This window comes from Drosophila pseudoobscura, chromosome 4 (assembly GCF_009870125.1).
Source record: "Drosophila pseudoobscura strain MV-25-SWS-2005 chromosome 4, UCI_Dpse_MV25, whole genome shotgun sequence".
NCBI classification, from domain to species: Eukaryota; Metazoa; Arthropoda; class Insecta; order Diptera; family Drosophilidae; genus Drosophila; species Drosophila pseudoobscura.
Genome location: NC_046681.1, coordinates 27,965,449 through 27,992,069, shown reverse-complemented (window position 1 = coordinate 27,992,069; position 26,621 = coordinate 27,965,449). Strand labels below are relative to the sequence as shown.

Here is a 26,621-nt window from a genome sequence, read left to right as displayed (position 1 = left end):
CTTTTGTGGATTATTTCGCATTTACTCGTACTACCGTGTGGCAAGTCCTCATCTCACACTCAGCGCACTGCGTGCCTGCCAGCTTCAGTTAATTTTTGGCCATTTAAATGTTAAATATTTTGTGAGGATTTATTTAGTTCCACGCTACCTTTTGGCTCGCCCGTAAATCCCCACGTGTGGGTTTGTGCAGAGGTGTCTGTGCGTACTTGTTGTCGGCTCTAAGCTCGTCAGGCATCCTATCCTCACCTCCGCTGTACCTTCGCCCGGCAGGACCTCTCCCTAATGGACCTGCTGCCTGGCTGGCTGGCTGGCTGCCTGCCTGCCGCCAAGCCGACGTCAAGCTGTTGTCATCATCGCCGCTAATCCCCCGCTTGAGTGGCAAATGCCGGGCCCTTCGTATGCACAGCCCTGGGCGCCGCTGATGATGATGTCCGGCTTAGGTAATGGCAATTTAATAAGCTTCTAAATGTTACTGTCGCCTCTGGGGCTACGTTTTGCACTTAGCCATCGGCATTGGCCTCCGCACAAACTATGGCGATTAGGCGATATTTGTCAGCTGAGCCAAGACCCAATCGGGGTCACCAGGTGGGTGGACGGTGGTTTTTTTTTTGCCCCCTCAACATTTTAAGCCAGCCATCGGGTCGGCTAACCTTCAACGGAGCGAAAACATCGGGGACTCCGGCTTAACGAAGGGAAAACTTTTGAGTAAAAAATGAGCATCGGGGTCACATTTCTGCAGCAGCTTTTTATTCTTAATTAGATTCTCCTATTTCCTGTGAAATGCAAAGTGTGCAGCAGGGCTTAATATCGTTTCCAACGTGCATTGTCTTTCCACCTTTCAAAGGACCCAAGTGCTCGGGGTCACCACTTTAAACAAACGAATTCTTTGCCTTTCCAAAAAGCCTTTCTGGCTTTTGCATTGGTCACATATTCAAGCTAGTTTAGATCCCAAGATAATTCATTTCTTTCTGCCATTTTTCACAGCCAAACTACTGTTGGGGGTCCCCTGTTTCGGACCCATTTCCAAGCGTACCTCAGTCGCTGCAGCAGGACAATTTCAACACGCAGGACGCAGGACGAGTTTTACATGCAACACTAATACACGCAGCGAGAGGACCAAAAGGACAATTCACAAAGTCGACAAGCGTAAAATTGACAAACGTTCTTCGTCCAAAATGCATTCAACATACAGGCCAAACAAAGCCACTGCCAGGCTAAAAAGAGGTGGGTGGTCGGATAGAGAGGGTGTGAGAAGGACACACAAACGTACAATGAAAGGGTGACAACAAGAACAAGGACAGCCACAATGATTGTTGCCTTACGCTGCTTGAGCCTGTTGACGATTGTTAGTGAGACATTGACTGAGTGTCCGGCCAGAGGAGCAGATACTGACAGACGCAAAGGCCGGGTCCAGAGTCCAGAGCGAGAACCAACTTGGAGACTGCCCAGCGGACGGACGATTTAATGACATTCAAAGTGTCGAGTGGACTTGAACGTAGCAGAGAGCCGGGCAGAGACGGACATTGCCTTCGTCCTCTGGCACCCATCCATCCATCCATCCATCCATCCGTCCGTTCTACTGCTCTGCTCTTACTCCTGCTCCAGCTCCTTTAGGCGGTGGGTGTCAGAGTGCATTCTTGTTGACTTACTGACACTTTGGGCCATGTTGGCGCCGGCCTACCCAGGAAATTAGTGCCACAGAAGGGTTGTCCAGCGACCAGACTGGGGGACACACCCCTCTGATGCAACGACTCCTCATTATTCAGCTCATTTGCATGCATTTCATCCGGATTCTCCATGCCAGAGTCCACATATTTGTCCACTCTGTGTGCTCCTTACCCAGTTGTTTTCCTCCTTTTTTGTTGTTATTCTTTTCATTTTTTTACCAGTTTTATTTTGTTGTTGGTGGGGCAAAGTGGAAGCTTCTAGGAGATTACTTGCACTACAATTTGGAATCCCATTTGAAGAAGCTAAAGGAGTTTGTGCTGACGACTTTCAGATGCTCTTTGCCGAGATATAAGTTTATTTGGTGATGGATTTTGAGAATAGTCGTATATATTTATAGATTTTTAAGGATTATCGTACATTCAAATCTAAAATTGCAAGATTTCCATGAAATGGAACTACAAAAATTTAAGGAACTGTCCAGAGTCGAATTTCCTTTCTCTATCTTTCGGAAATTCTTGAAAATATGTGAGAGTTTTCATCTTGTTGTCTTCAACCCACTTTTAGGAGGACACAAAATTACCGAGAGGCACCCAAGAGGCAAACACTTTTTAGAACTAATCCCAACTATGGCCATCTTTGACCTCTTCTCTGCTTGGGTACATATATATTCCAATTATTTCCAAGCACTTTCTTCTGTCATCATGCATGTAAAAATCTTCATTGCAGTTTCCATTTATGTAATCTGCTCAGCAAATGCCTGCCAAATACCTGATGCCCCGAGTGATGGGAGAGCAGAGAACAGCAAAGAGCAAGCCGATTTACCAGCTTGATCTCTGGTGCAGGAGGGCGGACACCATCTGTTCATCTCATCTCAACTGTGTCTGTCTGTCGGCCTGTCCAGAGTTTTGTGTTGTGGCCCATGTAATCGCATTTGGTCGGCTCTGGGCCCAAAGTCGAGACGAATGCAATTTCTGTCCAAAGAACTTGTTTAAATAGATTTTTGGGGACAGGAAAAAACAATGCAGATGCAGATGGAGATGCAAATGAAAGTTGAAAAGATGGCAGATGGTAGATGGGCGTGGAGAGGAAATTAAGTGTTTGTTGTGGGGATTTCTGGACAAACGGTTGAACATTTTTCAGGTTTGCTCCTGAATGCTGCGGGTTGCAGGCACTTTATTGTTGGGTCCACTCTTCGGGCTTTGTAATTAAATTCTCAAATTGACATTGGTTTTGGCAATAGAAAGTCATGCAATGTTGATTCCAAATGGAATTTATTTAGACATAAAAACAGTAGAAGAAAACATGCATTCAGGGGCGAACGATTAGAGTTGGCTAAATGGCCATGGGAGGGTATTTTCAATGGAAAGAGGGTGAATCAGTCCTTCAATCGGACCTTCAGTTCCTTGCGCTGAAGTGTCTCTGGCATTGATGGTGGCTACGTTTGCTCATAAGCCCTCATAAATCCGAAATGCTCATTAAAATCCTTGCCAACTGGCAATTGAAACGATTTAAATTGCCAATTCAAATCTCCACTCAATCGAAGGACCGACCAGAACCGAGGACCGCCAGCCACTAATGAGGCAAGGACGAGCGACCAGTTCCCATCCGGGAAGAGGGATAGGGAAACCCGTGCCGGGCCTAATTGCATTTAAATTGCCACTCGTGTTATGTTAACAAATAATTAGTTGCCCATTGGGCATGAAAATAGACCGTGCCACAGTCGGAGCAGCAGCAGCAGCAGCAGCAGACAGTCGTCTCTCGAGTTGTCGAGCCGAGCTCGGGTTTAAGCGCAGCCCAGAAGGCGTGGCCCAAAGGCAACCAAAGACAAGGACAATGCAGACACTCACAGGGAGACAAGCAAACGCACACACACACAGGCTACACGGACAGCGAACCGCAGGAGCAGCGAAGCATTGGAGCAGCGGTGGTGGCGCCTCATTTGCATAAACTGCGCTGCGCCACTCGAAGCTAAATGCGGATTGAGGAATATCCACGGATTCACGGATACGAATACAGTTTCAGGGGCATACTTAGACGAAAGTGTAAGTGTGAATGCAAAGGAATCCCAGGGATCCCACTTTAAGCGACTTGGGCAATCCATTTAGGTAATTGAAATTTATTTCAACGGCTTATCGAGCAAGTTATTTGCTGGTAGTACCTACTCTGATATGTACGGGGATCTATAGATGTGAAACTGTTCTTTAGTTGCATCCAGTCAGTATTTGCAGTGCTCATATATGTAAGATATTGTTTAGATGATAGTTTATTGATAACTTATTGAACACTTCTCTTCTTCACTGCTCTGCTCTCTTTCTGCCCTTGCTGCTTATCTGATGCTCATCTGTTAATTATCTCGTTCTGCTGTCACTGCTGTTGCTCGTCTGTTACTCTGCTGTTGATCTCCTCTAACTCAGCTGTTACCACTGCTTGTCTGCTGTTAATGTTGTTATTGATGTTACTCTTCTGCAGTTACTCTACTGTTCCTCTGCTATTGATCTCCTCTTACTCTGCTGTTACCACTGCTTGTCTGCTGTTTGTCTGCTGTTTGTCTGCTGTTAATGCTGTTGATCGTCTGTTACTCTGCTGCAGCTCGTCTGTTACTCTGCTGTTGATCTGCTCTTTCTCTGCTTTTACTACTATTACTGCTATTACTCCGCTGTTGATCTGCTGTTCCCCCTTGCTAACTGCACTACTCCTTCACTGGACCAGCTTGCCCACGCCTTCCATTACATATGTAAATATGTAAAACAAGACTTCAACTTCTTGGCTTATCAAAGGTCAACATTAGCACACTGTAGTAAATCCATGCTGGACAACAGTCAGCCATTAAACATTTATACAAATTCAATGAATTGCGGCCTTTTGCCGTTCGGGGAGCCAAGGTTTCGGGTAATGCACACACACACAAATTAATTATTAGTTGGAAACTAATGCAATGATAGGACAACAAAAGCATTGATAATACCAACAATGAGAACAGTAAGAAGCCCGAATAGGAAACGGAAGTGACTCGCATCTACATATACGTCTAAACGTCTATACGTTGGAAAATGTGTTAAAATCTCCAAAGATTAAATTGGTTTTGCAGCCAAAGACAGACAGGTCGATGATGATGATGATGATGGGGTTTGGGGATGCTAGGAAATGGTAGGATTACGGTTGAGACTGAAGGTGCAGGTCATCAATATCCTGTCAAGCGCAACAAGGCAGCATTTTCACAGTATCCCGACAATTTACAGTGGGTGGAAATGGCATATAAGTAATTATAATTATAGAAGGTAGATTAGGGGATAATTAAAGCCGTAAAGGGGGTTCGAGTACATAGAAAAGGATCCAAAATTACCCTTTACATAGCCCACAATTTGCGCCACTGTGCGACGATAGTTCAATGAAGCATTTCCGGGTCCCCGTCCGCAAAAAACCAAGAGGCATGCAACGGAGCATGCGAAAATTTGGCTAATACGGAATGCACGCTAAGAAATTCAAAGTGCATAGATTAAAGCGCAATGAAATTGGGCAAGGGCAATGCGAGAGAGCCCCGAAACTACAGGGACTTCAACCTCAGGAGCAAGCCAGCCGATTCCCATCTCCGGCTCTTCGCCACCTTCAGCCAGGACCAGGACGAAAGCAAACTTAATGCAATCAAGCTTAATGCAGCGCAACGGCTGCCCGACGACGACGACGACGACGGCGATGGCGAGACGACGATTGGAAGGAGAGATTTTAGAAGTGAAGGAACCAAAGCAGGAGCTGGAGCTGGAGCTAAGTGAATCCTTTGGGTATATACCTGCGGTGAATTTTTAAGCAATTTACATAATAATTATCGAGCCAGAGCCGCAAGCAGCAAAACCAGAACCGAACCCAATGGGGAGTCCCGCCTCAATTATCGAACAAAACTTAAACCAAGTTGATGCTTGACTTTGTTTCGTGGTCCGAGTACAAGCCTGACTATAAATTGAAATTGAATATTCAATATCGTTGTCTCAGATTGTTCGCAACGAGAGCCAGATTTAAACAAAGCCGAAGCCATTTCATAGAGATCCAATTGTATGATTGGCACTAATGGATGCTGGCGGAAATACAATAAACTATTGAAAGTGCAGGCCTAAGGGCCATAAGCTTTGTTCATTAGCAATAAATGTGGCCATTGCGTAAATCTCAATCACAAGAGGTAGGAGATGAACGAAATTAACACTGAGAAAATGGCAAACGGCAGTATTTCCTACACCATCAACCACTTCGTTCCGCTCCTCCGAAAGTGCTGATTTTTGCTATGGAGCATATATATCCGCTTCATTTCTTCGCCTCTCACTAGAATACGAGCCAAATATTAAATATTCCGCTCATCCGAAAGTTATGATTGATGCTATGGACAAAGAATGTCTCCATTGAGAAATTGAGACACCCTCCAAACGATTGAGCGGTTTCCATCTAGCTATGATGACTGAATCCCAATGATAAACCCTAAAACTCAACTACTTTCAAATCCAAGTTATAGCCAATATTTGCTTATTTTTGTGTCTAGAAATAAATTTCCTTTATTTTCGTGCGAAACGGAAGTCAAATAATTTCAACTTTTCTCAAGAGAAAAACTTTAAGTCAATCGGGAAAAACAATTTTTGAAAAGTGCTTTTGCTACAAATCCAAGCGCAACGAAGGATTTTGAAAAATATTTGACATTTACATTGTGCAGGGGAAGTGCCACAGCAGGACACAGCAGGGGCAAGGGAGGGGGGGGGGGGGGAAGATGTTGAGCGGTTGTTTAACTTAAATTGCTTTGCCGGCTGCCTGACAGAGGAGGAGGAGGAGAAGGAAGAGAAATGGCGAAACAAAAGCCAACAAATGCAACTTTGCTCAATGCGCTTCCGTTTCCGCTGCCTCTCTTCATCTTCTGCCCCCCTCCCTCCTGTTACCGCCCGATTTTCACCATCGGTCGGGACCCGGGGATCTTCCCCGTTTTCAGGCAACTCCTTGGCACAGCCAAACTTTGGCATTGTTGTCTTTGGCTGTTGCTTGTGGCAATCACTTTCATTCGCTTTTCCCCCCTGGCAGAACACCCCAACCCCTCCCCCACCCCCTATGTTCTCCGCAAAAACCGCCAAACGCTTCCGTAGAACCCCCTCCATGCTGCACCGCCTCTAACAAACGCCAGCAGCCACCTTCTTTTGTATCAAAGTTTAAGTATAAAATGTAGTTTTTTTCTTTTTATATTCCAGCAGAAAGGGTACTCCCGCTTTGAGCTGAGGTTTGCCACGCGCCTGAGGAAGTACTTTCCAGTCTAAAAGGAATATAATTGATGGATGTACATGAATATGTATCGCGGTGATCGGATGAGAGTTAGGTCTTGCTGCAAGTCTTAGAGGAAACACCAGAATATATAAATTATATAGTACATCCCATATCAGGACTCCTCCGTTAAGGGCATTCAACTATTCCTCGATGAAGCTGTCACTTCTGTTGGCATTACCGTAGCTGCTTTTCAAAATATATACCAGTATTTGCCGCGGCGTCAGTTAGGTTGATTTACCCCATGGATTCGCATTCCATACGGTTTTTGATTGAGCAATTACGCCAGCGACCAGGGGCGCCGGGAGCCAGGCGCCAGGCTCCAGGAGTGAAGTGTAGCGGAGAGAGCTTTTCAAATTTCATTTAAAGTGTCAGCCACGCCAGAAAATATTCCATTTTCATAATTTGACAGGCATTGCGGGGCAGAAACATTCGGTTGCAGCTCCATCAGAGTGGCCCCAAACCAACGCACACAAACTACTGCAAGGGACTCGTTTCCGCTTGCATTTAAGCATGTTTGAGGTCCTGTCATTTGGAAAGGATGTTTTGTGGGCTAGCCTGAATACGCAACCGCTTGGGCGCAAAGCAATAGACAACAGCAGAAACCGCAGTCATGATTAGTGGTTGTCATGACCTTTGTCCTCTGCTTGGGTCCAGAGATGCTTGGGATACAGGAGGGTGTATGCTCATAGGGGATGAGCACTATGGGGGATTACAACAACAAAAGTTCAATATTTCCGATAAGTTAATTGCGGATTCCGCTTGCCAGCGAAGCCAACGACATTAAAGGCCAAAAGTATAATTGCAAGTGCCAATCGGCAGCTCACCCAACCCCACCCTCCCCTCAGTGACACTCTTACCACTTTGGCTTATCACACGTTGGCACTGTCCTTGCCCCACGCGCCATGCCACATCAAGTGCTAACCGCAGAGAAAAAGGAAAAGAAAAGGGAAAAAGTGTAAAGGAAAACAAACAAAACGCAACCTGCAATGAAAACGAAACCGCAGAAGCGTGAGGGGCAGCAAAAGTAAAAGCTACGTAAGCCATTTACTCGTTAACTGTTAATTCAGAACGGGTGCAGAGCCAGGCGGGAAGAGGGGAGGCAAGGAACGGAAGGGATCGAGAGGAACGTGCACGAGTGGCATGACAAAGCGACGACGCCACCGACACAACACATTTGCACATCAAATTAGATTTAATTTCGAAAAAGCTGCAAAAAATGTCTCTTTTGGCGGAAGAACAACAGAAAAAGTGACACAAGACCAAGGAAACACGCAGCGGCAACAAAAAACGAGAAATAATGTGACAACCAACAGACAAAAGGTCGTAAAGAAGCTGAAAACATACAGAAAATGGAGTCACGTGTCCGAGGGCCCTCGCCTAAATTACGCTCCTGGGAGCAGAAACCCACACAGATCCGCACATCCACTCACATGCACCCACAAATGCAGTGGCAAGTGGCAAAATAGAAAAAAGTCTTTTGGAAGACACTTATTCCCAAAATCCTGCTTATGCGGAAAGAATCCATTATTCAAAATTTCTACATTTTCGCGCCTACTGCTGCTGTTTGACAACACTGAACTGCAATTAACATATCGATAGCTGCAATTAACAGGATTCTGTCTATTAACAGATCACACATTGGCGCCAAATGTAAAAATTCAAAAACTATTAATTCAGGTCTATGTTATGTTTAAATATCTATTGTTGGCTTTAACTAGACTTGGATCTATTTTCTATAATGTAAGTTGCTTATATTTCGAATCCGTTGCATAATTTAAAAACATATCTTCAGCAGTCCACTTCTCATTCGAATTTCCACGCTCGGCTTCACGGGTTCTTCAGTCATTCTTCTACAAGGTGACCACAGGAAAAACACAGGTCACCATAACCCTTCATCATATTCGCGCTAAGGACAGGGCACAACAATCCAGTAAAAAGCGTTCCCTCAGCGAAACAAAGGGAAGCGACTACGAAATACCCTGCAAGACGCGTTGGTAAGGAAATCCTTGACTCCCCTGCGGGACTTTCCACCTCATTTATTGCTCTATTCAAATTTGATTGCCATGTACGCGGGGACAAGTTGATTCGCTTTGAATTTAATTGAATGCTGGACTTCCATTCGGAAAGGAGTCGCCTCCGACTGCCTCCGATTGCATGTGGAGCTGCCGTCTTCCGTGGCATGGCCGTCTCTTTCTGCCACGGGTGTGGTATCAAGCGAAAATCATCGGTTTCCATTTGAGGCGTTTAGGAACGGCCCCCCCTGGGTAGGTGCGAGTAGGTGTGTGCCTGGCGACTGTTTTGCATTGCAAATGCGGACGGACCCACAGTGCATTCTTCACGTGTGCGAGGGGCGCTCCTTTGAAGGCACAAGGGGGCTCTGCATTGCATGCTAGCCGAACATGGACCCTTCTAATGTCCTGCTGTTAGCAAAGTTGCGCTTTTGGTTTCCTCTATGGCCCGCCAAGATTTCATGGCACTTGTAATTAAAAGCCAGTTCCCCTACAAACGGCAGAATCTGGAAGGAGTATTCTCGTACGAAGAGCTCTCCTGCGGCGGGTTTCCATAGGTTTAAGGCACCTCCACTGTAGGGGATGCAGGATTCGTTGCACTTGCTTTTGGGCCAGGCCAAGCCCACTTTGTGGCTAACTAGTGTCGCCGGGTTGACAATTAAAACTTAATTAAAACCGCATGCACTTTAACCTTCGCCCTGAACTTTAATGGCGCTTAATTACCATATATTTACATGCAATTCCCGTGATTTCGTGGCGTAACCATGCGATTACATAATCGCTTGTTCCCTCCATTTAATCCAAATGAGACATTACCCTTAGCCAGCGAGTTATTAGATGTTTTTTGATTAAATTATACCTTGGGCAAAATGGAGAACCCACTCCCAATTTAAATGTTAACCTTGGCGGGAAACCGTACAGAATCCACAGATAACAGACGCTGCTAACATCTCTGGTAAGAAGACATATGTGCCGGCAGAGCAGACCTGTTGTCGGGGCAGAACAGCTGACTGCAGCAGTCTGGCAGCACTCTGGCATTTGTTTACATTTTGCGGTGTGCACAGAACACGCCGAAAGTGGAGAATATTATAAAAACCCCCGACAATATCAGAGTTATTTCACTTTTACATGAGCAGCCACAGGCAGAGGAACGCGTCCGGACGGCAAGCAGCTCCCAGTGGAGGCCAGAAAGAAGCACAAGTGCAGCAGCAGTGGAGCCCCCCAGAGCAGCCATCGACGGAGGAACAGCATTGTTGTTGTTGGCGTGACTGCGGCGTATTAAATCAGCGGCAACGACAGAGCGCGAAACAGCAACCGGAAGTGCAGCGCGAGGCGTGCAACTGGTGGCCACCGCAATGGAGGTCTTCGCCTGGGTAAGGCCCCCCGAAAGAGACATCGTCGCGGCGATTCGCGATTTGAAATGCAAATTAATGAGTGATATCCTCTATCGTTTTTCGTGCTGTATCGTGCAGGGTGCCAACTCTCACGGCCAGCTCGGCCTTGGCTTTGAATCGGAGCTGTGCATGACGCCGCAGCGCCTGACCAGACACTCCTTCGCCCCCCAGCTGGTACGCTGCATACGCGGCGGCGGGGGGCACGTACTCGTCCTGGACACGAACGGAAGGGTGCACGCCTGCGGCTGGAATAATCGCGGACAACTGGGCCTGGACTCGACGGAGGAGTGCCACAACGAGTTCCAGATGATTCCCTCAGAGTTCTTTGAGGTGACACCAATGCTGCCACCCATCAAAGGACACTTTCACCTCTCGATTCTTTCAGGAAGTACCCATTGAAACCGTGAGCTGCGGCTGGGACATCTCTGGGGGCATAACCCTGACCAAGCGACTCTTCGTGTGGGGCTCCAACGCCTTCCAGCAGCTGGGGATCTGCCAGCGCGGGTTCATGGCCGTCCGTCGGCCCCTGCCCGTGCGGCTGCCCAAGGAGGAGCCCGCCCTGGCCATCAGCTTCGGGCTGCGCCACTGCGCAGTGCTCACGCAGGACCACAAGATCTACGTGTTCGGGCGGCTGCGCGTCATGGACCCCCCGCCCATCGAGCTGGACATCACGGCCACCACCCTGCACCGCTGCAACACGATGAAGATCCAGGTGCACAATCCGAACGAGCTGCGCATCGTGGCCCTCTCCAGCGGCCAGCACCACATGCTGCTCAAGTGCGTGGACCTGTCCCAGGAGGGCGGCAGCACCAAGCGGATTCTATCTCTCGGCGACAACAAGTTCGGCCAGTCCAACGCCTTCCTCTTCGAGGAGGACGTGCGGCAGCTGGCCGTCGGCTGGACCCACAATGCGGCGCTGCTCCGCAACAACGAGATCCTCATGTGGGGCCGCAACTGCTACGGACAGCTGGGCACGGGCTCAATCAGCGCGCAGCAGGCGGTGCCCCAGCCACTCAGTCTCCGACTGCCCGACGGCCAGACGCCTGCTCGCGTGCACATGGGGGCAGAGCACGGCCTGCTGCGGACCACAGCCGGCGAGATCTACACCTGGGGCTGGAACGAGCACGGAAACTGTGGCAACAACAGTACGGAGAATGTGTAAGCATCTCCCTTCTGCCAGGGGTTTGGCTTTAAATTCGATTTTCGATCAATTTCCAGATACAGCCCTACACTCGTGGAAATCCCGGGACGCGTGAAGTTGGCCGGAGCGGGCTCGGGCTTCTGTTACGCCATTTCCGAGTCGTCTGTTAACTAATTTTATGATTAATAATTGTTATTTTCTTGTTGTAGAGGGCCAAAGCCTCTGTTGGATAAAAATATGAAATATGTAAATGAAAACTTCCGTTTACTGCATTTTACAGTATTAAAAACCTATTTATAAGCTCTCGATATCAGTTTGTTCTTTAATTTTGTTCCTAATTATAGAATAATGCTGAACACTAGCGAAAACCCCGACTTCCCACAAATGGCCAAGATCCAAGGCCTCTGTGATGGACTCTGCCCCGATGGCGAGATTGAAATGTAAGCTCCACATTCCAATATGATAGGAGTGACTCGAGAGGAGGTTGCACTTTTATGGTCTCAAGAATGGCCAGAAGAACGTGCGCGGGACGCCCTGCCGTTGACGTCGAAATGCCGAACTGTTGAATATCCCCTAGAAGAGTAAATATTCTCGATTTAAATTTAAGGTTAAGCCACCACTCCTCTATAGCATTTTAATGGATAACCGAATGCCATACCGCAAGGCCTAGGATTGATGTTTGATGTCCAACAGACTGCAAATCTTATGGAGCCAATTCGAATGTTTCTGGCCTACAACCAGTACCATCTGTGTCACAAACCTATTGAACTGTTCCAAGCCAAGATATGTGACCACTGTCTCACTGAGGTCTTCTGCCATAAGACTTTTGACGAAGTTGAATCGAAAAACATTTGTACAATTCGTGATTCTACGACTACGACTGCTGAATCTGTGCACCCAGTGTTCAATCTTGAGCTTCCCGGAATCCATTCCCTACCGGTTCATGTGCGCCAGGATCCATCGTTTAAGCTCTGCTTTCAGGGGAATCTGTACCACGCGTCTGGGCGCCGCAAAGTTTCAGATCATAAGACGGTCTCTGAATGATTTCCCTTAAATTCTACAGTTTTTCCTTTCTCCTCGCGTAGATGGGTTCTTTGAATGTTTACTCAAGCCTGCAAAAAGCAGTTGGATGTTCCTGGCTCCTACTTGTGTCTTTTGATGCCAATCGACTCGCCGGCCATTACGGAAGCACGGCCGGGGAGTAAGCAAGGACTACTTGCCAAGGAGTTTTTAAGGAATCCACCGCAACAAAGCTACTCTGCGAGTATACACCCGCAGCTAGAAAAGTCCCCAAGGCGGTGCTATTCCATATGTTCTGATTTTAAAAACTCTGCTGAAACAGTCAGGGAGCAGCAGGAACCGTTTGTTGTTTCCAAACTGAAAGGAGTTTACTTGCCAGAAGTTTTACTCCTCAAAAAATTCGATTGAACTGAATTTTTCACTGCCAAAAGAATAGTATTATAATATTCATATTCATTAATGAGTCAAACCCTCTGATCACATTGAATGCATTATTCATCACAAATGGAAGAAAAATATCCTCCCAATAATCTACTTCGTTAATTAAAGCTTTCAGTTCACCTTTGACCTTGTGTAGAAAACAGCTGAGCAGTAGAACCGACTAACAAAATCCAAAAATTACTTACATTTCGCACTGGCCGATGCACTTTTAAGCCGAATATCTCCTCTTTTGCATTGCACAATCATCTTTTGAGAGGATTTAGTTACATCTGCAAATAAATAAATAAACAATAAATTTCCAGCATTTTTCATTTGTTTTGCATTTCCAAACCACATTTAAACCTCTTTACCAAATCCTAAATTTGATTTTTAATTTAAGCTACATTTTTATGGTCGCTGACCCCAACAGTGCGACAGTTAGGTTGAAGTTCAATTAAAATGTCGGCCACACCAGAAATATTCCATTTTCATAACTTGACAGGCATTGCGGGGCAGACATTTTCGGAGCCCCAACTCGTATCCGTACGCGTTGAAGGATGTTTGATGTTTTGTGGACTGAATCCGCAATTTCTTGGACGCAAAGCAATAGACAACAGCAGAAACCGCAGTCATGATTAGTGGTTGTCATGACCTTTGTCCTCTGCTTGGGTCCAGAGATGCTTGGGATACAGGAGGGTGTATGCTCATAGGGGATGGCGGGGGGGGGTGGGATTACAACTTCAAAAGGTCAATATTTCCGATAAGTTAATTGCGGATTTCGCTTGCCAGCGAAGCCAACGACATTAAAGGCCAAAAGTATAATTGCAAGTGCCAATCGGCAGCTCACCCAACCCCACCCTCCCCTCAGTGACACTCTTACCACTTTGGCTTATCACACGTTGGCGCTGTCCTTGCCCCACGCGCCATGCCACATCAAGTGCTAACCGCAGAGAAAAAGGAAAAGAAAAGGGAAAAAGTGTAAAGGAAAACAAACAAAACGCAACCTGCAATGAAAACGAAACCGCAGAAGCGTGAGGGGCAGCAAAAGTAAAAGCTACGTAAGCCATTTACTCGTTAACTGTTAATTCAGGGCGGGTGCAGAGCCAGGCGGGAAGAGGGGAGGCAAGGAACGGAAGGGATCGAGAGGAACGTGCACGAGTGGCATGACCAAGCGACGACGCCACCGACACAACACATTTGCACATCAAATTAGATTTAATTTCGAAAAAGCTGCAAAAAATGTCTCTTTTGGCGGAAGAACAACAGAAAAAGTGACACAAGACCAAGGAAACACGCAGCGGCAACAAAAAACTAGAAATAATGTGACAACCAACAGACAAAAGGTCGTAAAGAAGCCGAAAACATACAGAAAATGGAGTCACGTGTCCGGGGGCCCTCACCTAAATTACACTCCTGGGAGCAGAAACCCACACAGATCCGCACATCCACTCACATGCACCCACAAATGCAGTGGCAAGTGGCAGAATAGAAAAAAGTCTTTTGGAAGACACTTATTCCTGAAATCCTAAACATGCGAAAAGAATCCATTATTCAAAATTTCTACATTTTCGCGCCTACTGCTGCTGTTTGACAACACTGAACTGCAATTAACATATCGATAGGTTCCATTAACAGGATTCTGTCTATTAACAGATCACACATTGGCGCCAAATGTAAAAATTCAAAAACTATTAATTCAGGCATATGCTATGTTGAAATATCTATTGTTGGCTTTAACTACACTTGGATCTTTTTTCTATAATGTAAGTTGCTTATATTTCGAGTCCGTTGCATAATTTAAAAACATATCTTCAGCAGTCCACTTCTCATTCGAATTTCCACGCTCGGCTTCACGGGTTCTTCAGTCATTCTTCTACAAGGTGACCACAGGAAAAACACAGGCTACAATAACCCTTCATCATATTCGCGCTAAGGACAGGGCACAACAATCCATACTGAAAGTCCAGTAAAAAGCGTTCCTTCAGCGAAACAAAGGGAAGCGACTACGAAATACCCTGCAAGACGCGTTGGTAAGGAAATCCTTGACTCCCCTGCGGGACTTTCCACCTCATTTATTGCTCTATTCAAATTTGATTGCCATGTACGCGGGGACATGTTGATTCGCTTTGAATTTAATTGAATGCTGGACTTCCATTCGGAAAGGAGTCGCCTCCGACTGCCTCCGATTGCATGTGGAGCTGCCGTCTTCCGTGGCATGGCCGTCTCTTTCTGCCACGGGTGTGGTATCAAGCGAAAATCATCGGTTTCCATTTGAGGCGTTTAGGAACGGCCCCCCCTGGGTAGGTGCGAGTAGGTGTGTGCCTGGCGACTGTTTTGCATTGCAAATGCGGACGGACCCACAGTGCATTCTTCACGTGTGCGAGGGGCTCTCCTTTGAAGGCACAAGGGGGCTCTGCATTGCATGCTAGCCGAACATGGACCCTTCTAATGTCCTGCTGTTAGCAAAGTTGCGCTTTTGGTTTCCTCTATGGCCCGCCGAGATTTCATGGCACTTGTAATTAAAAGCCAGTTCCCCTACAAACGGCAGAATCTGGAAGGAGTATTCTCGTAAGGAGAGCTCTCCTGCGGCGGGTTTCTATGGGTTCTCCACTGTAGGGGATGCGGGTTTCGTTGCACTCGCTTTTGGGCCAGGCCAAGCCCACTTTGTGGCTAACTAGTGTCGCTGGGTTGACAATTAAAAATTAATTAATACCGCATGCACTTTAACCTTCGCCCTGAACTTTAATGGCGCTTAATTACCATATATTTACATGCAATTCCCGTGATTTCGTGGCGTAACCATGGGATTACATAATCGCTTGTTCCCTCCATTTATCCCAAAAGAGACATTACCCTTAGCCAGCGAGTTGTTAGCTGTTTTTTGATTAAATTATACCTTGGGCAAAAGGGAGAACCCACTCCCAATTCAAATGTTAACCTTGGCGGGAAACCGTACAGAATCCACAGATAACAGAGGCTGCTAACATCTCTGTTAAGCGGACAGATGTGCCGGCAGAGCAGACCTGTTGTCGGGTAGAACAGCTGACTGCAACGGTCTGGCAGCACTGTGGCATTTGTTTACATTTTGCGGTGTGCACAGAACACAGAACACGCCGAAAGTGGAGAATATTATAAAAACCCCCGACAATATCAGAGTTATTTCACTTTTACATGAGCAGCCACAGGCAGAGGCACGCGTCCGGACGGCAAGCAGCTCCCAGTGGAGGCCAGAAAGCAGCACAACTGCAGCAGCAGTGGAGCCCCTCAGAGCAGCCATCGACGGAGGAACAGCATTGTTGTTGTTGGCGTGACTGCGGCGTATTAAATCAGCGGCAACGACAGAGCGCGAAACAGCAACCGGAAGTGCAGCGCGAGGCGTGCAACTGGTGGCCACCGCAATGGAGGTCTTCGCCTGGGTAAGGCCCCCCGAAAGAGACATCGTCTACTGCGATTCGCGATTTGAAATGCAAATTAATGAGTGATATCCTCTATCGTTTTTCGTGCTGTATCGTGCAGGGTGCCAACTCTCACGGCCAGCTCGGCCTTGGCTTTGAATCGGAGCTGTGCATGACGCCGCAGCGCCTGACCAGACACTCCTTCGCCCCCCAGCTGGTGCGCTGCATACGCGGCGGCGGGGGGCACGTACTCGTCTTGGATACGAGCGGAAGGGTGCACGCCTGCGGCTGGAACAATCGCGGACAACTGGGCCTGGACTCGACGGAGGAGTGCCACAACGAGTTCCAGATGATTCCCTCAGAGTACTTTGAGGTAATACGAAGGATGCCATCCATCAAAGGCCACTTTCACCTCTCGATTCTTTCAGGAAGTACCCATTGAAACCGTCAGCTGCGGCTGGGACATCTCTGGGGGCATAACCCTGACCAAGCGACTCTTCGTGTGGGGCTCCAACGCCTTCCAGCAGCTGGGGATCTGCCAGCGCGGGTTCATGGCCGTCCGTCGGCCCCTGCCCGTGCGGCTGCCCAAGGAGGAGCCCGCCCTGGCCATCAGCTTCGGGCTGCGCCACTGCGCAGTGCTCACGCAGGACCACAAGATCTACGTGTTCGGGCGGCTGCGCGTCATGGACCCCCCGCCCATCGAGCTGGACATCACGGCCACCACACTGCACCGCTGCAACACGATGAAGATCCAGGTGCACAATCCGAACGAGCTGCGCATCGTGGCCCTCTCCAGCGGCCAGCACCACATGCTGCTCAAGTGCGTGGACCTGTCCCAGGAGGGCGGCAGCACCAAGCGGATTCTATCTCTCGGCGACAACAAGTTCGGCCAGTCCAACGCCTTCCTCTTCGAGGAGGACGTGCGGCAGCTGGCCGTCGGCTGGACCCACAATGCGGCGCTGCTCCGCAACAACGAGATCCTCATGTGGGGCCGCAACTGCTACGGACAGCTGGGCACAGGCTCGATCAGCGCGCAGCAGGCGGTGCCCCAGCCACTCAGTCTCCGATTGCCCGACGGCCAGACGCCTGCTCGCGTGCACATGGGGGCAGAGCACGGCCTGCTGCGGACCACAGCCGGCGAGATCTACACCTGGGGCTGGAACGAGCACGGAAATTGTGGCAACAACAGTACGGAGAATGTGTAAGCATCTCCCTTCTGCCAGTGGTTTGGCTTTAAATTCGATTTTCGATCAATTTCCAGATACAGCCCTACACTCGTGGAAATCCCGGGACGCGTGAAGTTGGCCGGAGCTGGCTCGGGCTTCTGTTACGCCATTTCCGAGTCGTCTGTTAATTAATTTTATAATAAATGTTAAAATTGCTTTAAATTACTAAACGGAATATCGAAATTGACGAATTTGATGTCGGATCATGAGCAAAATTGTACGAATAATCAAACCCAAGCAGTTGGCGCTCTTTCTTCCATCGATAGTTGAAGAAACATCGATGCATCGATAGTAACAATGAAGTTTTTCAACCTCCAGCAGCTTTACTTGAACTCCGCGGAATTTTCGTTGCAAATACTATTTGCCATTTTTACAGTGAAAATAAAGTGCTTTGTATTTCAAAAACTTAAGCTTTTCTACAGAAAAAAGAAGGTAAATATGGTAAATGGTAGATTTTTATATATTTTATTCGAAATGTGCGGCTTGCCAGGCAATTAGTGGATGAATTTGAGGGCGCATATGGTTTTTGAAGCCAGCAAGTGCAAATGGCGATGTAGAATCATCAAAGTGCAATGAAATATGCCAAATATTTGCGGCACCGGCCTCTACACACTCGTGTTACATGATAGATGCCTCTGAGCAGAGAACTAACTCCTTTAAATAATGGGCAGCACTGAAAAAGTCGCCCAAAATGAGACATCGCTTCTTCTGCGCAAAATGCAATGGATTGGATTGATATTTCTTCGATCCGCAGAAGTCTCAGTTTAAGACTTCTGTGGGCATGTGTATGCCGTCATTTTTCGTTCACCAATACACATACAGATTAACCAGTGCTGCCAATAGTTCATCCACTGATACACACACGCACACACAGCACTCAAGCCTCTACGACCTCTGACTGGGCAGCACTGTCGTGTTCGGCGTCTGTGTCGGGCAGTAATTCCACGAAACTTCAGTGTGTATTAGTAGACCACTCCGCATGTGGCTTTTTCCCACAAATCAGTTGTTTATGTGCAACCGATCGCCATAAACAAACGAACAGACGACTTGAATCTGATTACTTCCATTTCGCTCGAAGCAGTGAATGTTCTCGTTCAGCGGTGTTTCTTTCCAATAAACATTTTCATTTCTTTCTCGCTCAAAAAAGATGTCAGAGAATAGCTTCAACTCAAAGAATTTGGACGATGACGATGAGGACGATGCGATTGCTGCCTCTGAGGGTGTGTATCAATGAATCCTCCTCCAACCTGAATATAATCCACGCGTTTGTCTCGCGCTTTAGGCAAAATTTCGAGCCAGGTGGCCAAGCGCATCTGGCAGCCAACCAGCGATGATACTACCCCTGGGGTCTGGGAGCCGCCCGAGAAGCCCCTGCCCCACGTGGAGGAGGATGCTCCGATGACTGCCGAGGCCCTGGCGGAGGCTCTAGCGGTGAGCGAGACCGCCTCGGACTTTATACGCGAAGTGGAGCGCTCTCTCTACGGCGATAACAGCAAGGATCCGGAGAACGGCACCGCCCAGTACTTCAAGGCGGCCGAGAATTATTCGCTGTTTGGCGCCAACTACATGGGCTTGGAGGAGGACAAGAACAAAAAACCGCCGCCGGGCTTCGACCAAAGCTCCAGTCAGATTGCGGCTGGATCGGCCGGAGTACCCGGCCAAAGCTACTCGGGGGTAAGTGGTGCTCTTTGAGTGGATGTATCTTGAAAGCAGGCCAGGAACATGATGATTTGTTGGCTAGAATATGCCCAATATGCCCTCCTTCTTAGCTGTTCTAAGGAAAACCACAACTCTGTCGGTATTTCAGGGACCCTCTTCATCCGGAATGGGCGGCATGGCAATGTCCCAGCAGCCGCAGCACAAGGCCGCGAATCAGCCAGGACCTGCAGCGATGCCTCCACAGCAGCAGCAGCATCCGCGTCATCCTTCGCCAGCGACAGTGGCCAGGGTCATAGCCGAGGCAGCAGCTCTGGCTGGAGCTGGGGCTGGCATAGACATTTGCCTGCACGCCCATGGCCATCTGCCCAGTGCCACGGAAATGGCCATCGGGCAGCTTTACCAGCAGCTTACGGGCATGAATTTCAATCAGGCCAATAGACAGCAGCAGCAGCAGCAACACCAGCAGCAGCAGCAACAGCAGCACCTCCACCACCAGCAGCAGCAGCAGCAGGCGGCTCTCCAGCAGCAACAGGCGGCTCTCAAGCAGCAGCAGCAGGCGGCTCTGAAGCAGCAGCAGCAGGCGGCTTTGAAGCAGCAGCAGCAGCAGGCGGCTCTCCTGCAGCAGCAGGCGGCTCTCAAGCAGCAGCAGGCGGCTCTCCAACAGCAGCAACAGCAGCAGGCAGCTCTCCAGCAGCAGCAGCAGCAGCAGCAGCAGCAACAGCAGCAGCAACAGCACTCGGTGGCCAATCCTGGTGTCGCCGCCACTGCCATGATGTACGCCAATTTCGAGCTGCAGCAGCAGGTGACCTTGCGTCAGCTACAACTGCAGCAGATTCGCCACCACCAGCAGCATCAGCACCAGCAACAGCACCGTACAATACGCGGCATCTACGGGTCCAATGGCAAGGGACCACATTCCGGACCTCCACATTCCGGCGGTCGCAGATAGGCACAGGAAAGGCATCCACAAAAACAAAAAGAATATTTCTACGGCACAGATTTTATATATAATTTTATGAAAATGTATACTCTAATTTGTACGGAGACTCGAATTTAAAGTGGTCCCCAAAACGAGAGACACATTCTCTCTTCTTAAAGAAAAGCCTCAGCATTCCCAGAGCGGGAAATCAATTTTTTTTTTCTTACAAAATATATACATATAAATCGTAGAACTTCCAGCAAAGAGTTCAGACCTTGACGAAATTCTCAATAGAAAACAAATTTTAAAAAACCAGTACATTCTGCATTTGTAAGTGCTTGAATTTTCTATGAATATTCTGCACCAGATACCGATTTTCTCCATATATACTATAACATAACATCCTTCCATACATACACTCCATATATACTGTATACAAAACATTTAAAAAACAAAGAGAAGCAACCATTCTAAATAAAATGTTAAATACAAAAAAGTGTAAGGCCTTTAAAAAAGAAATAAAAGTGTAAAGAAACTGAAATTAAATGTAATATTTAAATCCAAAATTAAAGACTGCCCAAAGATTCTCTAAACAAATGATATATAATTCCAGAGATGTCCAAAATTGGCTAAGAATATCCATCATAAACGAGGAATGAGTGAAAGAAGGAACACAGTTTGAAGATCTCTGAACACAACCAAAGACTATATTGTATAGATATGGGGTAAATTATGGTCTTTGATAGAACACCTTCCAAAATGTACCAAAAGTAGCCTAAATAGTGCCCCTATATACACGATATATCCACCACAAAATTCCAACTTTATTTTCTAGAAATCTAACAGAAATTTGCATTCTTTTCTACTTGGCCTTGGCAATGCCAATCCTATTCAGCTCCACATCGAACGACACATAGTGTTCCCTGAAGAAGACATCTCCGATGATCCAGAAATTGAGCCCCGCCAAGTCCATGAAGCCCGTGATGCAGACATCCCCCTCGTAGGCGATCACATACTCCTGTGGCCGCACCTGGAACTTCTTGCCGGCGATGCCGAGCTCCAGGACCGGCAGATAGCTGATTCGCCCACAGGGCACCTGCCAGATGCCGTTGGTGGCATTGTAGGTGGCCCTGATTTTGGTGTTCAGCTGCGTGATGTCCTCGGTGGGTCCCACTATCAGAGAGGTGCCCGAGTCCATGATGGCCTTGCAACTGTTGCAGCGACGACACTTCTTCGAGGGGAAACCAATGTAGTCCATCGTGAACTGCCACATTTTCTGTTGGGTTACGTTCACGTGGGTCAACGAGCCGTGGTACAGGCTCGAGTTGGAGCCGCCTAAGATCAGCGATCCCCCGTCGCCGCTCTTCAGGTGGAACGAGAATATCGAGCTATCGACTAGTTTCTGATCGATCATCTGATAGAATGGAGGCCTGGCACCTGTCACGGAAGCCCCGGGATACGCCATGCCCAGGACCCCATCGAAGCTGCTGCACGTGTCCGTTTGGCTGACCAGCCCGAAGCCCTGGTCCTTGATTGAGATCTGCCCAATGGACACCGTTTCCGAGGCTGTCACGCCGCTCACCTTTCCGACTCCGTAGGTGATGCTGAAGGAGGTGCCGTTGGCCTTGAAGGACTTCGATTTGGCCATCTGGAACACGGCGTTGCCGCACTCCTTGATGCAGGTGCTGCAGTTGGAGTTGGGAATCCATAGATCCGACGAACCCGTGTCGAACTGCACGGTGAACGCCTGATCGGACACAAACAGAGGTCCGTAGAACTGGGTTTGAAACGCATTAAAGAGCGGTTCGATGGCCTCTGAGGGTGCACTGGTGGTGCTCGTGTTGGCGGTGCTCTGAGTCGTTACTGCTGGCATTCCGAACTTGCGGCGCATGTGCTTCCGACTGGCCCACAGGTGTCGGCCATGTGGCAGCTTGCGGTGCCTGTGTCGCTGCATCGCAATTCTGTGAAACGCCTCACTGGCACAGAGGAACGCGCAGAGCAGCAGGATAACCACACGTTGATTCATATTCAAAACTCTGCTCAACCTACAGTCCGCGCTGCAGTACTTATAGTCTTCGAATAGGGCTTTATCGGGCCAAAAGCTGGATTTGGTGGCATAACATTCGCACGTAAGGCCGTGCCATGTGCCGAAAACACAAATAATTTGGTTCTCATTATGTGATTTATCAAGTAATTTAGTTTCTATGGGGTGGTGCTGTACTCATAGTTGCGCTTAGTGCGAGAGAAGCAATTGGACGCGACCGAAGCGGAGCGAGTGAGCCGAACGAGAGCAGCGAGTGAGCCAGCCTTTATAAGAAATAAAGGTACAGTCTTTAGAGCATTTCAGGACTTTGCTTAGACTTTAATATGCTCTATATTTCATTATCGGACCCGTAAAGCTTTTTAGTTTATTGTAAACATTATTTATTATTATATTTGTATTCTATTATATTGATTATTATATTGGACACTATTTATGAATATATTTGAGTACATTTAGACATCTCCCAACTCAAATTTCCTATACAATGCGCAAGCACTTGGATAGCCTAAGATTCATTTGGCATCAATTCAATTCCCATTCAATGCATAGCCGTGGCCAGTCCAATTTGATTGTAGCCCATGTCATAGACCGTGTAGTAGGCGCCCATAAAGACCTCGCCGAGTATCCACAGGTCACTGCCCGCGAGGCTGGTGAAGCTCGAGACACACGTCTCGCCGTACTGTAGGATATAGTCGGATGGCTGCAGGGGGAACTCCTTTCGGGCAATGGTGAAAACCATCGTCGGCAGGCTGGCTATCGTCGAGCAGTTGACCAGGAACACGCCGCTCGAGTCCTTCGGATTGAGCACAGCCAACAACTGGTTGATCTTTTTGATCGCGGCTGTTGGAGCCACCAGCAGGGAAGTGCCCACATCGAGTATGGCCTGGCAGTGGGTGCAAAAGGTCTTCCCGCCCAGCACCGCACTGGTCATCACGAACTGCCAGTATCCCTGCTGGGAGACGGGGACGTAGGTGAGGCAGCCGCTGAAGAGTGTCGCATCAATGCCGCCGAGAACGAGCTCACCGCCGTCTGTGGCATTGGTGCCGTTCCTGTTCAGATAAATGGAGAAGACCGGGTGCTTGATCAGCCCTTGGGCCACCAGGTTGTAGAACGGCGGAGTGACCCCGCCGATCGAGATACTCGCGTAGCCCAGACCGAACATCCCGTCGAAGGGGGAGGAGAGAAACGTGGCCTCTGGCTCGTCGGTGATCTCGGCAAAGACCTGCCTCTGAATGGCCAGCTCCGCTATGGTGACCGTGTCCTGCGACAGGATGCCCGAGAGCGCCACTCCTCCCTCCGACTTCGAGGCGTATTCGATCGTGAAGGCCGTGCCATTGGCCACATACGAGCTCGAGGACTTGGAGTCGTACTGGTTGTGGCTCACGCAGGACTTGACCGTGGCCGGACACTTGCTGGAGGGCACCCAGAGATTCGACGAGCCCGTATCGATCAGCAGGATGAACTCCTGCGGCGGAGTGCCAATCGTCACTGGCAGATAGTACTCCGTGTTGAAGGCATTCCCCAATCTAGTCCCACTCGAGCCATGGTCCTTAGTTGTCTCTGGTGCTGTTTCTGTCTCTGGTGCTGTTGTGGTGGCATTCAGTTTGTGTTTCATCGACAGGGACTTGAGCTCGTTCTGCACATTGAGATGACTCGCCTGGGGATTCCGGCGTCTGCCCACCTTCAGGCGCCTCCGACACTCCACTGCGGATGAGCAGAGGGCCAGTATTAGCATCAGTTTACAGCAGTTCCACTTCACCTCCATCGCGGTGCGGCTCTCGACTCAATGTGTGACCGCCCTTCGGTCACGTATTTATAGCCGCTCTGGCCGTGCACCGTTGGGCCAAGAATTTCACACGTGATAGCGTCAAGAAATGTATTTCGGGGGTGCGGGGAAGGGCATTCCACATTTATTATTGCATATTTCTCGAAGAAGAACAAAACTTAGTTGCTCAAAGGAGCGAAACCCACGCGATTCTGGCCAAAATCGAACTGCGTGTAGTACTGGCCGAGGAAGACATCGCCCAGGACCCAGAAATCGGTGCCGATTTCGGTGAAGGTGGACATGCAGGACGTATAGCCTTCGTCGTGGAACACGCTGATGTACGCAGAGGCAGGCAGGTCGAAGGTGGTGCCCCCAATGTTGAAGCTCAGCACGGGAAGGGAGTCCAAGGTGGCGCAGGGAATGTAGTTGCTGCCTTCGATGAGGACGGCCCCAATGAGCTGATTAATCTGGGTATAGACCGCCTGGGGACAGGCCAGCAGGGAGGTACCCGTGTCGGCAATGGCCTGGCAGCCGTCGCACAGCACCGTGCCGTTCCAGGAGATGTTGTTCACGCTGAACTGCCAGTATCCTTCCTGGGACACGGGCACGTAGGTGAGATCGCCGGCCATAAGCGTCTCATCGACGCCGCCGAGCAGCAGCTGGCCTCCCTCCTCGGAGGAGCCGTTCCTTGCCAGATAGAAGCCGAAGGTCGGCTCATCGATGAGCCCCTGCTCGTACAGGTTGTAGAACGGCGGCACCACGGAGTCCACGGCTATCGTCTGGTATCCCATTCCCAGGATCCCATCGAAGGCGACGTCCGTGAAGCTGCTCCCCGGCTGCGACACCGCCTCGCCGAAGGTCTGATTGGCAATGGCCAGTCCGTTGATGGTCACAGTGTCCATGGCCAGGTATCCGGTCACGCTTCCCGTTCCGTACTGGATCGAGAAGTTCTGGCTGTTGGCCACATACGTGGACGAGGCACTGGCGTTGTACTGGTTGTGCTGCTGGCAGGCCACGTCCGTGGACAGGCACTGGGCCGAGGGTATCCACAGGTTGGAGGAGCCGGTGTCGAACACCACGTTGAAGTACTGCGGCGGAGTTCCGATGCTGATCTGTCCGTAGTAGTACATGTTCATCGAGTTGCCCAGCTCCTCGGTGGTGTAGTCTGGCTCGCTGTTCGACGGATAGTCATTTCCGTAGTCCGGCTGTCCGTAGTCGTACACCACGTAGTTCTCGATGAGCTGCTGGTACTTGTGCCTCAGCGAGCGCACCTCCTGCCTCACATGGTGGCGACTCCTCTTGTGCTCGCTCTTGTGGATCTTGATCCTCTGCAGCTCGGCACTGGCCAGCGCCAGGACACACAGTAGCACAAACAACTTGAACATTTTATTCCTTTTTAGATTCTCGTTAAACTCTTTTTCGATGTTGCCCTTTTAGTGTCTGGGGCCGGACTGCTGAAGACACCCCCAGGGAACGGCCTTTTATTGGCTCGACCCCATGACAAGGGCAAAGCCGGCCGCAATGGATCACCGATAGATAAAATTTACTGGAAAAAGATATCTCCTGTGATCGATTGTCCATGGCGATCGTTTACACGAATCGCAGACGTGCCAAAAATAAACAAAAAATATATTAACCATTAAACGCAGACACCGGGCTTTCCAAGAATCTAAATGAGGGATTTTGAATGAAAAATTGTAGAAAACAATTGCACTTTTCGGACTGGGCTTCATAGATAAGAAAGATGGTAAACAAATCAATTTGCAGAGATAAATATGGTCTGAAAACTTATGTTCTTATCTTATCTTCAATTAAAAGCCGACTCCCTGCGGAAGGGTAGATTGACCTTGAGTTCGAACAAGGTCATGGAGAAAGAGAGAGAGCTTGAAAAGCATAAAATCAAAAAATTGTTGAGGTACCCGAGTCCCACATGTGGAAACTGCAGCAGATGCCGCTTGAATCAGGGACCACGTTTGATTCCTTCGAAAGTGGCTCCAGAATTATACAGAATTATCTAGTAATAATGTTAAATTGTTATTCTATGATAAGTACATCCAATTAAGTTCTAGTTCAAGGTGTAACAAGGCCCATACTAAAATTACATTTGGAAATCGTCCTATTGTACATTGTTTTCCCCCATTTGCCTAATGGGGAAAAAACAAATTAATAAATTGTCTTTCATCATCTTTATTACATTAATTTTTCTTTCCCTTTTTTATGTTCACTTCCAAACCGTTGATTGTTCCTATGGCAAAAAAAAAGAGAACAAGACCCGCGCTCATATTTCTGTGGTGAGATTTTCGTAGCAATTTCCGTTTTTCGCATGATTTTCACCCCTTTCCCCGTTTTACAGCAACTATTTCCCCATAAGAGCAGACGCATAACAAAAGAGAGAGTTTCTTACCTTATTGGCCGTGCTCTCTCTTACTCTTCCTTTTTGATCTGCTTCTTGTCTGGGCCTAGTTCTCCTGCAGTGTTAGAAAGAGTGAGCGATAGATGTGCATTTGGCACGTATGTCATGGCGAACGAAGGGCAAGGCAAGACCTCGAGATCGAATGAAAATTTGCAGCTTTTTGACATTAAAAAAAATGTATGTACATATGTATATACATATGTACATAGGTGTATTAGATATACATTAATATGTGCATACATATAAGCCACTTGCTGCA

The 26,621-nt window shown here is 48.4% G+C and overlaps 6 protein-coding genes across 6 annotated transcripts; 3 read left to right on the top strand and 3 right to left on the bottom strand.

The window, feature by feature from the left end:
• Nucleotides 1-9,965: 9,965 nt before the first annotated feature.
• On the top strand, nucleotides 9,966-11,758 carry LOC6903205 (secretion-regulating guanine nucleotide exchange factor-like). The gene is made up of 4 exons (XM_002132869.3): nucleotides 9,966-10,339; nucleotides 10,439-10,690; nucleotides 10,746-11,518; nucleotides 11,579-11,758. Exons 1-4 carry the CDS (start codon nucleotides 10,322-10,324, stop codon nucleotides 11,673-11,675), a joined length of 1,140 nt encoding a protein of 379 aa, XP_002132905.2. The 5' UTR covers nucleotides 9,966-10,321; the 3' UTR covers nucleotides 11,676-11,758.
• Nucleotides 11,759-15,802: 4,044 nt separating this feature from the next.
• Nucleotides 15,803-17,732, top strand: LOC6903204 (secretion-regulating guanine nucleotide exchange factor-like). Its single transcript, XM_002132868.3, has 4 exons — nucleotides 15,803-16,357; nucleotides 16,458-16,709; nucleotides 16,765-17,537; nucleotides 17,598-17,732. The coding sequence occupies exons 1-4, from the start codon at nucleotides 16,340-16,342 to the stop codon at nucleotides 17,692-17,694; spliced, it is 1,140 nt and encodes a 379-aa protein (XP_002132904.3). The 5' UTR covers nucleotides 15,803-16,339; the 3' UTR covers nucleotides 17,695-17,732.
• A 977-nt stretch (nucleotides 17,733-18,709) lies between these two features.
• Nucleotides 18,710-20,773, top strand: LOC4817638 (uncharacterized). Its single transcript, XM_001356997.4, has 4 exons — nucleotides 18,710-18,782; nucleotides 18,845-19,236; nucleotides 19,370-19,589; nucleotides 20,754-20,773. The coding sequence occupies exons 1-4, from the start codon at nucleotides 18,710-18,712 to the stop codon at nucleotides 20,771-20,773; spliced, it is 705 nt and encodes a 234-aa protein (XP_001357033.4).
• A 222-nt stretch (nucleotides 20,774-20,995) lies between these two features.
• Nucleotides 20,996-22,188, bottom strand: LOC4817636 (aspartic proteinase A3). The gene has a single exon (XM_001356995.4). It carries the CDS (start codon nucleotides 22,164-22,166, stop codon nucleotides 21,003-21,005), a length of 1,164 nt encoding a protein of 387 aa, XP_001357031.4. The 5' UTR covers nucleotides 22,167-22,188; the 3' UTR covers nucleotides 20,996-21,002.
• A 385-nt stretch (nucleotides 22,189-22,573) lies between these two features.
• LOC4817637 (aspartic proteinase A1) lies at nucleotides 22,574-24,048 on the bottom strand. Its single transcript, XM_001356996.4, has one exon. The coding sequence runs from the start codon at nucleotides 23,947-23,949 to the stop codon at nucleotides 22,723-22,725; it is 1,227 nt and encodes a 408-aa protein (XP_001357032.2). The 5' UTR covers nucleotides 23,950-24,048; the 3' UTR covers nucleotides 22,574-22,722.
• An 11-nt stretch (nucleotides 24,049-24,059) lies between these two features.
• On the bottom strand, nucleotides 24,060-25,411 carry LOC4817635 (lysosomal aspartic protease). The gene has a single exon (XM_001356994.4). It carries the CDS (start codon nucleotides 25,332-25,334, stop codon nucleotides 24,129-24,131), a length of 1,206 nt encoding a protein of 401 aa, XP_001357030.3. The 5' UTR covers nucleotides 25,335-25,411; the 3' UTR covers nucleotides 24,060-24,128.
• Nucleotides 25,412-26,621: the final 1,210 nt, after the last annotated feature.